This window comes from Culex pipiens, chromosome 1, assembly GCF_016801865.2.
Source record: "Culex pipiens pallens isolate TS chromosome 1, TS_CPP_V2, whole genome shotgun sequence".
Classification (NCBI taxonomy): Eukaryota; Metazoa; Arthropoda; class Insecta; order Diptera; family Culicidae; genus Culex; species Culex pipiens.
Window position 1 is genome coordinate 44,847,494 of NC_068937.1, and position 12,483 is coordinate 44,859,976.

Genomic DNA, 12,483 nt, shown 5'->3' on the forward strand with positions numbered 1-12,483 from the left:
TCCGATATATCAAACTTCATGAAATTGAAAGATATGTCAATCTACGGTCATGCCGTTGTTCACTGACCCATTCTGGCCAATCTGAAACAGGTTCCCGGTGGCCCCTTGGGGATACTTCCGGAATATGAGAGAAGCCCAACATCTTACATATCAAACTTCATGAAATTGAAAGATTTGTCAATCTACGGTCTTGCCGATGTTCGCCGATGTGACCCATTCTTGCCAATCTGGAACAGGTTACCGGTGGCCCCTTGGGGACACTCTCGGAATATGAGAGAAACCCCATTATCCGACGTATCAAACTTCATGAAATTGATAGATATGCCAATTTTTGTTCATGCCGTTGATCGTTGACCAATCTTGGCCAATCCTGAACCGGTTACCAGTGGCCCCTTTGGGACAATCCCGGAATATGAGAGAAATCCTATCATCTGACATATCAAACTTCATGGAATTGAAGGATGCAGGCACCTAGCTAAGGGGGTGGGCTTCGGGCAAACCCCCCCCCCCCCCTAAAATTTTTTTTGGAAGACATATGGGAGAGAGGGAAGAAGAAGAAAAAAAGAAGAAAATATCATGTTCAAGCCACAGAACCACAAAATAACGAGTTTCTATCGGTAATGTTGTTTCTGGTATTTGAAAAAAAAGTTCTTAGCTGAATGTACTTGTATCTTAAAAAAAATGTTTTGTTTTTATATTTCGAAAATTGTGGTGACATTACATGTTCACGCAGAAAAATAAGGCATATTTGAATCAACAAAACGTTTTGTTGATTTGAAAATAATTATTTTTGTTGAATCAACGCTAAATGTCAAAGCAGCTTTTTCGAAACAACAAAAGACTTTTGTGGAATTGAGAAAATGAAGGTTTGTTTCAACGCAAAATCGGCGTTGATTATATTCAACAAAAATTTTGTTGATTAAAACCTCGTACAGGCTGATTCTACAAAACATTTTTCTGCGTGTTGAACAATTCTTCTATAAGTTAAGTGTGGCTAATGAAAAATCGTTGGGATCCAGAATTTCAACATTTCAATGATTTTTTTTTTGGAAAATGTTTTAGCTTCCGTATAGTTGACCTGCAATCATTATTTTAAAAAAAAAGCGAAACAAAATTTATTTATTTCATCGAAAATTCACTAAAATTCAAACTATTTTTAATAAACCCAAACATGCTCAAATGATTTTAAATGCAAAGGAATGCATATTTAATTAATTTCAGCTCAATGCTCTTAAATTTAATTTCTTTAAGTTTTTTGAAAATATATTTTAGCTCCTGGTTTTTCGAGTCATTTTTTAATAATGGTGGAGGGTGGGTTGATCGACGAAAGCTTTGTAAAATATTTGCTGCAAACTTGATCCTCCGATTTCCACATTTTGTCTGCCTGAATCAGTTGATAGTCAATCAGATTCGTTATCTAACTGTAATGAGTTCGAATCCCTAATGAAGTGCAATGTAAGATTGAGGGTGACTTGCAAATTAATAAAGAAAACTTTTATTTTTGCATCTATTACAGAACTTGAACGTATTTTTGATATTTCTAAAAATGTTTGATGAAAGTTTTGACGACATTTACTAGATTCACTCACGTTGAAACGTGTGAAATTGTTTTAATTATAAAATATTTTGAACATATTATTTGCATCCTAAAGTGGGGATCAAAATATTGATAAATCATAAGTTTTTTATCAACAAAAAATAAAAAAGATAAGCATATAAAAGCTTAAAATAAACCATAATTTGGAAAAAGTATAAAATCACTTTACAAGTGGTCAACGGGCCATTTTACATGATCAATCAAAATGGGTATCTTTCAATTTCATGAAGTTTGATATGTCGGATTATAGGGTTTCTCTCATATTCCGAAAGTGTCCCCAAGGGGCAACCGATAACCAGTTCCAGATTGGCCAGAATGGGTCATCAAACATCGGCATGACCGTAGATTTACATATCTTTCAATTCCATAAAGTTTAATATCCAACATGACAAGGTTTCATAAAAATAATCAAGTTGGCCATTTTTCTGGTATCCGTTTCCATGTTAACTGGCCATTTGGCCAATAAGCATCCAAAGTGGTTCTGGAAGGCGCCTTCTGTTTTTGTAGTATGTTTTTTGCAATAAAAAAATATAATTTAAAATGGTGAAAGCTTTTATGTTTTCTTCAAACAATGATTTCGAATCATTTTCATGAAACTGCCATACAGCAACCACCGGTAAGGTTGCCGGGTAGTAAATTGCTAACCCAATTTAGCAACGACCGGTGTGGGACCGGGTGACTAAACTAAAATAGAAGCGTTACGGGTTAATAAAATAGCAACAATTTCCGCAACGCACCGGTAATGATGCTCTAACATGCTCCGACCTCTGGCAGATCATCGTCGTGCGCGCGTCTCACCTGAAGAATTCCCGCTCGTCCTTGTACCACTTGACCGAGTTGAGCTTGTGCGTGCCCATGTCGTACGAGCAGGACAGTGTGGGCGTATCGCGGACATCGACCACTTCCGGCACGACGATTTCCGTCAGCTGCAGCGTCCGGATCAGCTTGAGGTCTGCAAAAAGAAGAGAAGAGAGAGAGCGCTAGAATGTCAGAGTCGCATAACTACCAATCGGAAAGTGCATGTACTGTTATCGCTGATGATTGGTTGGACCTGATGATGACGAGGTCGACTTGTCCGTCGCTGGCATGTCAATCAGAGGACTTTCATCCGTGAGGCGCACTAATGGCATGTTGCTGCTGCAGATTGGACTCCTCGGGAAGGAACTAATTATTCTACTCGACATCCGTATGATGAACGTCGGTGATTGGATTGGTTTGAGATTGGAAAATCTCCCTTTAACAATTATACCTATGCTGACAGATTTTCGTTGTGAGACTCTCTCATTTTTTTTTAAACTTTTGTTAGTGTAACGAACACAAATTGAAATCTAAAAAAATGGTTACTTTTTCCAACTTTTACTCCATTCTTAAAGCACCCACAAACTCTGTTTCCAACTTTGAATTAATCAGTTGTTGAAAGGTACTTCAATTTCCCGGGGTTACAAATTTCCCGGGAGACGGGAAATTTTTAGCCAATTTCCCGGGAAATACCGGGAATTCCCGGGAATTCCCGGGAAATTTTAAATTTAATGAAAATTGTCATGATCTTGGTTGTAATTAATATTATGCAACAAAATTGTATAGGACATCAACATTAAATGTTTAAATAAGTGTGAAGATCAATTGACAGCTTGACTGCATGTAAAAAATCATTAAACCATAAAAAATAATATGTATTTTGGTTTTTTTATGAGAAATTTAAAACTTGCCTCTGTGACCAATTTATTGAAATGAGGAAAAAAAACATGCAGAAATTATGTTTTTCATGACAAATACCGGTTTCAGCTCTTGAACAAATGGTAAAGCTTTTTAGTGTTGGTTTTATTCCAAACAACCCTATGTTTTCAAATATTTGAAGCATGCTTTGAATATATTTTTGCATTTTTTTTAGAACAAACAATGAAAAGTATTTTTTTAAGATTGTTTTTTGTCTTATTATGCAACAAGATTTAAATTATACGATAAATTAACATCATTCCACAAAAAGTCTTCTATTTTTCACATTTAACCCCCTAACACCTGTAGTTGCACCAGTGCTCCATAATTCTTTTAAACAATGATTGCTGATGTCCGATTCTTCGGCTCCTTTTAAAAAAATCCCTAAATTTTTTTAGCGTTTTGGCTGTAGTGGCAAAATAAAAGAAGAAACCCCCCAATATTTTACAGATTTGGAAAGTTAGTTGATTTTCCTACAAAAAAATGTCATGTAGAATGGAAAAAAAAAACTGTAACTGTGCTTCCCCTCAAATAAAAATGTAGCGTGATGGGACAAAATCGTAAAACTGGACTTTTAAAAGGCGTATTTTTTATAATTTTTGCCCATCTACACATTATCACAGATTGAAAAATGAATCTTTTGCTCCTTGAACTGAACGAATTGGTTGCAATTTGAGTTTTTGCCAGCTATTTCTAAAAACTCCTCTCCCATTCAATGCACAGTGGGAAAAAAGGGCCCAAAAAATTACCGCAACATGATTTCGCGCAAACCATCGATTGATCTACAAAAGCTTCGTTTTTGCGCCAGGAACAATAATCCGGTGAAAATTCGTACTGCACGGACCGGTGGCAGGAGTATAGGCCACCGGAAGATCCGGATTTTTTTGAAAAAGTTTCTGATTTATCCAATTGTGAACTGTTAAGCTTTCTCTTATCATAAATAGTCATGCAAAACAATCATAGAATAATATTAAATACCATAGAACCCTTCGAAACCAGTTCCACCGATCCCCGGTGGCCACATCCGGAACCGCAGTGGGAAACAGCATAAACTAGTCGTGCGTAGTATCAAACTTATTGATTTTTGATAGGGATATGAGTTATACACTTCCCTTTTAAAAACATGAAGTTTGATATGTCGCAAGAGTGGTTTCAGATTATGCCAAATACGATATTCAGATGTGGCCACCGGAGAACCTGGAAACCGGTCAAGGAGGCAAAAATACATTTTAAAAATACTCTCCATCCAAAATCAAGAAGTTTGATACGTCGCACGACTAGTTTTTGCTGTTTCCCACTGCGGTTCCGGATGTGGTCACCGGAGATCGGTGGAATCGGTTCCGATGGGTCCTATGGTATTTAATATTATTCTATGATTGTTTTTCATGACTATTTATGATAGAAGAAAGCATATCAGTTCACAATTGGATAAATCAGAAACTTTAACCAAAAATCCAGATCTTCCGGTTGCCTGTACTCCGGCCACCGGTCCGTGCAGTGCGATTTTTCACCGGATTATTGTTCCTGGTGCAAAAACGAAGCTTTTAGTGTATATCAATCGATGGTTTGCGCGAAATCATGTTGCGGTAATTTTTTGGGCCTGCCTTTTTTTTGGCTTGCAGACCTTATTTGGTCAATATTTTTGGCGTTTGAGAAAAAGAAGAAAACGCATTTAAAGAACATTGCAATTTTGAAATCATAATGAAAATGATTTTTTTTCATTTAAAAAATCGTATTGAAAATAGAAAAACTAACTTAATCAACCTATGTGGTTGATGCTTTCCTCAACCAACAATGGCTAATATGAGTGGTTTGGACACATATTTCAACTATTTTTTATGATCCAGACAAATAAGTACACAGATATAACTTAAGTGGTCATAACTCGAGACAGAGTTGCCAGATTTTCAATGTTGTAGACTCGTTGGAAAGGTCTCTCGATGACATAACCAACGATGTTGTCGGATGATGGATCGTTTACATGATATGTATATAAATGAGATCCAGATATATGTGAAAACACATTTTTATACAGCAATTCCATTTGAAAAGAGCCTAAACCGAAAAAAAAGTTCTCCAATCGGGCTACAAATTTTTCTGGGGGTTCCTCGGCCAAAATAATTAGACCCGTATTTTTTTGTTTGGCCATTAGGGTGACCTACATCTTGCTAGGGTGGTTCGAAAAATGGCAATTTTCGTCATTTTTCGCAAAAACCACTTTTTTCAAAAAATCATATCTCCGCGCCATTTCATCCGATTTTAGCTGTCTTAGACGCAAAAGAAAGGTGATGAGTTTGGCTATTTGAGAAAAATAGTACGAAGTTCAAAAAATCTAGCTTAACTATTGAAAAAGTTGTATGAAAACTTAAAATGGCGTTTTGACCGTGTCTGGACCAAAGAGCCTATGTCTGAAAATATGTTTATCGGATTCCTCGGAAAATTTCACATTATATAAAAAAAAATTGGCGATGTCGAACCGTACGTTTTCAAGATAAGATTTGTTGAAAATAAAAACTACGTTTTTTGACGCGCCACGCCCAAAAACAGGAAAATGACGAAATCGGCAAAAAAATCAACTTTTTTCACTAAAACTGTGATAACTTAAAAATTTCAGCGATGAACTATACATGTCTGAGTACCAAAAGTTGCGTCTTTCAATTACGAAAATGACCAGACACGGTCAAAACGCCATTTTAAGTTTTAAAACGACTTTTTCAATAGTTAAGCTAGATTTTTGGAATTTCGTACTATTATTCTCAAATAGCCAAACTTATCACCTTTCTAAGACAGCGAAAATCGGATGAAATGGCGCGGAGATATGATTTTTCGAAAAAAGTGGTTTTTGCGAAAAATGACGAAAATTGCCATTTTTCGAACCACCCTAGCAAGATGTAGGCCACCCTAATGGCCAAACAAAAAAATACGGGTCTAATTATTTAGGCCGAGGAACCCCCAGAAAAAAATTGAGCCCGATTGGAGAACTTTTTTTCGGTTTAGGCTCTTTTCAAATGGAATTGCTGTATATATAACTTTTGAACTAGTTATCGAAACTTCAAACAATTCAATAGCGATGTATGAGACCCTATACCAAGTCGATTGCAACTGGTTTGGCCAAAATCTGTTCAGCCAGTGCTGAGAAAACTCAGTGAGAATTTTGGTCACATACATACATACACACATAGACATTTGTTCAGTTTTTGATTCTGAGTTGATATGTATACATGAAGGTGGGTCTTCAAGCTTTTAATAAAAAGTTCATTTTTAGAGCAGGATGATAGCCTTCTTTCAGTGAGGAAGGCAAAAAGTGACTTTTTTTGTAGCTTCGCTAAAAATCGGTCAAATGGGAAATATGAGGTTTTCTCTACATCAGTATTGTGAAGCATTTTGATCTAACGACAAAAATATTTTCAAAAATTACAAATTTACCTCAACATTTGACAGTCCTGACCAAAACACTTATTGTCGACCATATAAAATGTTAGATTTGATTTGAAAATTTAGATACTATATTTATTAAAGAGCTCGGAAAATAACATTTTTGTATGGAGGGTTTCCATAGTTTTATGGCCGAACGAACGATGCAAGTCTACTTTTTTGGTCGTAAAAAAATACACACACAAAGTGTTTTTCGTTGTCCAAAGTCTTAAGAAGTTTTTAGTCGTATCACACTAGAATAAGGTAGCGAATGACCAAAAACCAGGTTAAAGATGCCAGAAATCAATGCATTAACAACGACACAAAATTTTGATCGCGAAATTTAAAACAAACTGAAATTTATAAACAAGGATTTGTTCAAATATTACGTCAGCAGATTTTCGGGAATAAGGAATCCCCTTTCAAACCCCTTGCACACACTTTTCCTATACCTTTATAAAGGACTATCACAAACTCCAGGGGAAGGGGCCCCTCCAGTTCATGGACGTAATTTGTAACCAAACTCTAATTTGAAAATACAAATCTCAAAATATACCAGTGTTTCTCAACCGGTTAGAGTACGGCCATCCTTAGGGGAGAATGGGAAGGCTATGGAAATTTAATAAACAAAAATTTCGTGCTACAAAACAAAAACCTTATGGCAATTCGAATGTTGAACTATATAAAAAATCGTCATAGATATACCTAGACCCTTAAGATCCTCTGTAATTACTGTTAACTTTAAGAATAATTAAATTACCTTTCTAGGTCCCAGCACCGATTACGACCTGGTTTATAATATTATTATTATTTTAATTATTTCGTTGTTGTTGTTGTGAATGAATGAATACACTAATATTGTTAATGAATCGCAGATAATCTATAAAAATCCATATCTATTGAGCAAATATGATTAAACTACGAAAAGTACATTAAAGTTCAATACCGTCTAACGTCAGCAATTTTATGTGCCAAATACGCAGAAACGTAATTACCAGCTGAAAGTGGCACTTTCAGTTGATTGCTCTCATTTAATTACCCTTCGATTCCAGCAAACCACACTGCACTGATTAGAGCATTCGACAATGAACTTCTTGGCTAACCACATATCAATAACCGCAATCATTAGTTGTCTGCGGTCAAAATCGGTCCAATTAAACTGTTCGTTACCGTGTACCCTGAACCTTTTCGAACAAGCAGGTAGCCAATTGATTTCCTTCTACAATTTAAAACAAATTTCGAAGAACGAGCTCATTTTATACAAGTAACAAAATTTAGCACGTCGAAAGCAAACAAAAAGTTATGCAATTTCACTTCAAAAACCATTCCCCTTCTCTCGATCTCCCCAGGCTTGAATGTTTAATGCCAGGAGTGGAGCAAACTCCACTTCCAGCTCGACACAACTCAAACTGCGAACATTAATGAAATGTACATTATTTATCTTACGCAGCGAAATTCCGAATTAAGTGCTGCTGCGACTGGACACTGCTTCTCTGTTTGAGTTGAACGCAGTGGGAGATACGAAGATTGTATTTTTTTTCTCCGGAGCGATGTAACTTTGAGATGCGTTGCTGTTGAGTGTCAAGAACATTTTATTTCCTTTTGAAATGTTTGGACAAGTGTATTGTTAAAAGTGTTTCTCCTCTTTAATGTTGCCTGAAAAATCAGGGTGTAAAAATAAACAATTTTCGAAACTTTATATTGTATTCTATTGAAAAACATCTGACATCGATTACAAATTGAACTTTTAACAATCAATTTTAAATTTAATCAATTAATTTTTTGACACCTTCAGAAAAAAAAAATCTAAAGCTATAACCGAGACAAGTGGTAACAATTCCGACTCGTAAGCGGTAGATTCAATCCTCGGATTAGACCAACACAAATGGAGACAATTTCACTTCTGGGGTCAGGGAAGGTATGTACTACACAGAAAAAATAGTTTTTTTGGTCCAACACAGAGAAAAAGGTTGAAATTTCTGTTGGTTGAATATTACACAGCAAAAAATCCGATGGTAAAATCGCATGCAAAATCATGCACATCACCTTCATCAAAATAAACACCTAATATTACACACTGCATGTACATTTTTTGCAAACACAAAAAAAAGTTGCAATCGATGGGATTCAAACCCAGCGCCATTAGTAAGGACTGGCGCCTTAGCCCGCTCGGCCATCAGACCGATGAACAGTTATAAGGATAAACGCATATGTGGGCTTGACATTTCGGTCAAGTAGGTTCTACATATTTCAGGGTTTAAAATCACATAAAATTGCATAAAATCGGGGAAAATCGGTGAAAGAGTATGAATAAGAACAGTAAATTTTAGAGTAATAAATCTGGAAATCGGTGTACTAATAGCTTAATTCTGTTTCTGTTTAAACCGGCACCGGAATCTCTGAAATTCGTTCCGGAAATTCCCACGATGGAAACATTAATCCCGAACATCTCCCATTTCCCTGAAAAAAAAAAAAAAAAAAAAAAATAAAATAAAAATAAACAACCAAATTCAAACTTATACCTCAGGCCGAATTACAGCTCCATAGATTAAGGGAAAGTTTGGTGAAACGATGCTCAAAACGTTAAAAGTTATAAACGTAGAATATACTTCGTTTTAAAGCCAATATTTTCATAAGAAATTTATTTGTACTACATAAAAAAATGCCTCCGAAAATTATGTAATCGTAGGTTACTCAAAATCTTCGCAGAAATGGATAAATAAATTAAGACTGGCATGATTTTAAATTTTTGCTTGATTCTTTGGAGTGGTCATAAGATTTCATCCACATGATTTGAAATGATGGGCGATTTTACGAAATGTTTTTGATTTATGGCATGACACGTAACATAAAAACTTTTAGAAATATTGAGTAAGGGTTTTGAGTAGTTTTTCTTTTTTCTCTATTATCCAAAGTTTCGATGATCTAAATTTTTGTTAAACGCATTTTTTCAATTTTTTTTCGCCGCCATATTGGTCGCCATCTTGAATTTAAAAATTTCAAATTAATTTAGCGTAGTATAGGGGTAGCTCGACAAAAAAATAGACAACAAAAAAAAATTTTTTTTTCGTGATTCGATTATCCGAAGTGAAATTTTTCTGAGGCCTTCGGAAAATCGAGTCTGGACTGTAATTGTAAGTTTATTGAAATTATATCTTGCTAGTTTACACTGTATGTCAGGGCTAGGAAGTAATCAGTAATTATTAAAAGCAAAATTAAAGCAAATAAATATTCAATCTCTCGTTAGGTTGTCAGATTAAAAGTTCAAACTAAATTTTATGCACGTAAAATATTTGGTTTTCGTTCAACCTGGCCATATAACTAAGCAAAATAAATTAGATCTCGTCTAACAAGAAAACACTTATTTTCTAAGGGACCATCCATAAACCACGTGGACACTTTAGGGGGGGGGGGGGTATGGCGATTGTCCACGATCCATACAAAAAAGATTTTTTTTTGTATGGACAATTGTCCACCAAGGGGGGGGGGGGTAATAGATTCCCAAAAAAAGTGTCCACGTGGTTTATGGATGGTCCCTAACTGCAACGTCGAGTTAATTGCTTAGCAAAAACAATAATGATTATAGTTGTTTTTTAGCAAAATATCAAAATAATCACCACAATATAAAAATATAGGTTTCCAAACTCATTGAAAAAAATCATTCTCCATGAATTGGGTCCTAAAATGAAGCTTAGATTGCTGATATTATTGTTTCCAGCGATATAGCTTATTTTTTAGAGTACAACGACCCTTTGTACGACCACAAAGAGTTTAAAATGGATTTTTAAATCAATATTGAAAAATTAACCTCGCGATCCTTCTTGACAGGAAAGCTCCTACTTGACAGTTCGTTCCAAGGGGACCATAATTGATCCATCGAAAAAATGTTGTCTTGTAAAAAAAAAATTTGCTTTAAAATGAAAAAAGTGATCAGAAATGGTTTTTAATCGTGTTTTTTACCGTTGTACATAAAAATTGACTTAGGGCTTTAGTACCCAATTGCTAGAAACATACATAAAATCCATATATCTTTTCAAAGACCCTTTGCAAGATGACCAAGGGCACTCCTTGACCGAGCATCGCCACTCTCTATCACAAATCCAAACTATAAAATGGCCAACATATATCCGCATAGTTCTGCTCCAAGCAATTCCAGCGCATCGCATTGTATTGTTAGCACGTTTCCATTGTTGTCAAAGCCTCAACCATCTCTACCATCATCGTGATATGCCCAAGGTTCTTCCAAGTCTGGTTCCAACAACTGTCATTGCAATCGCTGCCATAGAGCAAACTAGAAACTAGGTCAAACAGCTGAAAACACACACACACACACATGGGGTGCTTCCACGAATTACGTAACTGTCGTCGAATCGAAACATCGAAGCCATCATATGGATTAGTGGGATTAGGTTGCTGCGATCTGTTTGTCGAAACTTTACTTACACTGCAACGTAAAAATGAACGACAGGAGTATCTTCCGCTGAACCATGCTTGAAAAGCGCTTCTTTTCGACACGGCTAATCCTAATTAGTTTCTGCTCACTTTTACCTCCCTCCCTTAACTATTTCACTCTAACAACTTCCCAATGCGTGGCAGTGTGTGTTACATTACCACAAACACTTTTTCTTCACGTCACGGAAATGACTTAATAACTTCACCTCTTTCTCCACCACATTCACTAACCTAACCTCACTTTTAATTAGCTTCCCATCTGACGCACTCGTAGTGACCTTCAACCGGATGCTGAACTGGATGGCAATGTAAACAACACTTCCTCTTCCCCTGTAAGAGGATTCTTTTCAATGGAATGAAGTCCACAACGGGCAGTGAATTAAATTCCACTTTCACCTCCCCACTCCTTCAACTCACCACATACACACACTCGTTCTCACCACAGCAGCAACGTGTGCAGTGATTGCACTTGATTCAAAGAGGGGAAAAGGACTTAATCTCTTTATTATGGTTACGGAATCTCCTGTGTGGTCACCAGTGCCAACCCCTTGAGCACACCCAGGACCAATTCTCGGGCATGACCTCACCGCCTCCGGTTTTCACCACGGCGGCGGAAGCTGACCAGGAAAAAGGATAATTAATCTGCCCCGGGAGGATCCGATTCCGTCTTCTCTGCTTCTCCTTCTTCGCCTGTTCTTTTTTTCAGGGTGTGGTTCACAACCCGGAACTTACGGCGTGGACCACCTCTTCTCGGACGAAATCCGTTCCCCACAAAAACTCCCACCTCGGCTACAAATCTCGAACAATTTCACTGATAATCACCGCAAAAATGTGTGCGCTCCTCACTTGCTGTGATAATCCGTTCCGCGCGATAATGTTCCGTTTCGCGATGACCCCCGTGTGCGGTCCCCGGCAGAAAACCGATCTGACCTCGTTCGAGTGCTGGCGTTAACTGAGGCGGCCCCGAGTCCCCGAATCCCTGCGACGACGACGAAGGCTCTGGTCCTAGAAGACGAATCCCGAAAGGATGCTGCGAGAGATGCTGAGAGAGAGAGAGCGGAAGAGCGCTTCTCACGAGAGTGAGAAAATTCTCGCGATGATGAAAAGCGGGGATGATGATGATGCAATCATCGTCATTGAGATGGGAGAGGAAACTCAAACGTGGGAGATAAGTGTCACAACAGAGAGCAAGGACGTGATGATTGTGAAGATGATGAGGTGAGAGAGGAAACGGCTCACGACTCACGGAATTTTGGGTTTCAGTGGAGTGTTTGTATGTGCAATGAGAAAAATAGACCGATTTG

General features: G+C 37.0%; 1 protein-coding gene across 1 annotated transcript in view; it reads right to left on the reverse strand.

The window, feature by feature from the left end:
- LOC120428053 (uncharacterized) overlaps window positions 1-12,118 on the reverse strand; it is a 32,758-nt gene extending 20,640 nt beyond the window's left edge. The window contains exons 1-2 of the mRNA XM_039593054.2: window positions 11,171-12,118; window positions 2,396-2,549 (exon numbers count right to left, since the gene is read on the reverse strand). Coding sequence (XP_039448988.1) covers window positions 2,396-2,549; window positions 11,171-11,216 — 200 coding nt within the window. The 5' untranslated portion in view covers window positions 11,217-12,118. The remainder of the gene's footprint in view (window positions 1-2,395; window positions 2,550-11,170) is intronic.
- Window positions 12,119-12,483: the final 365 nt, after the last annotated feature.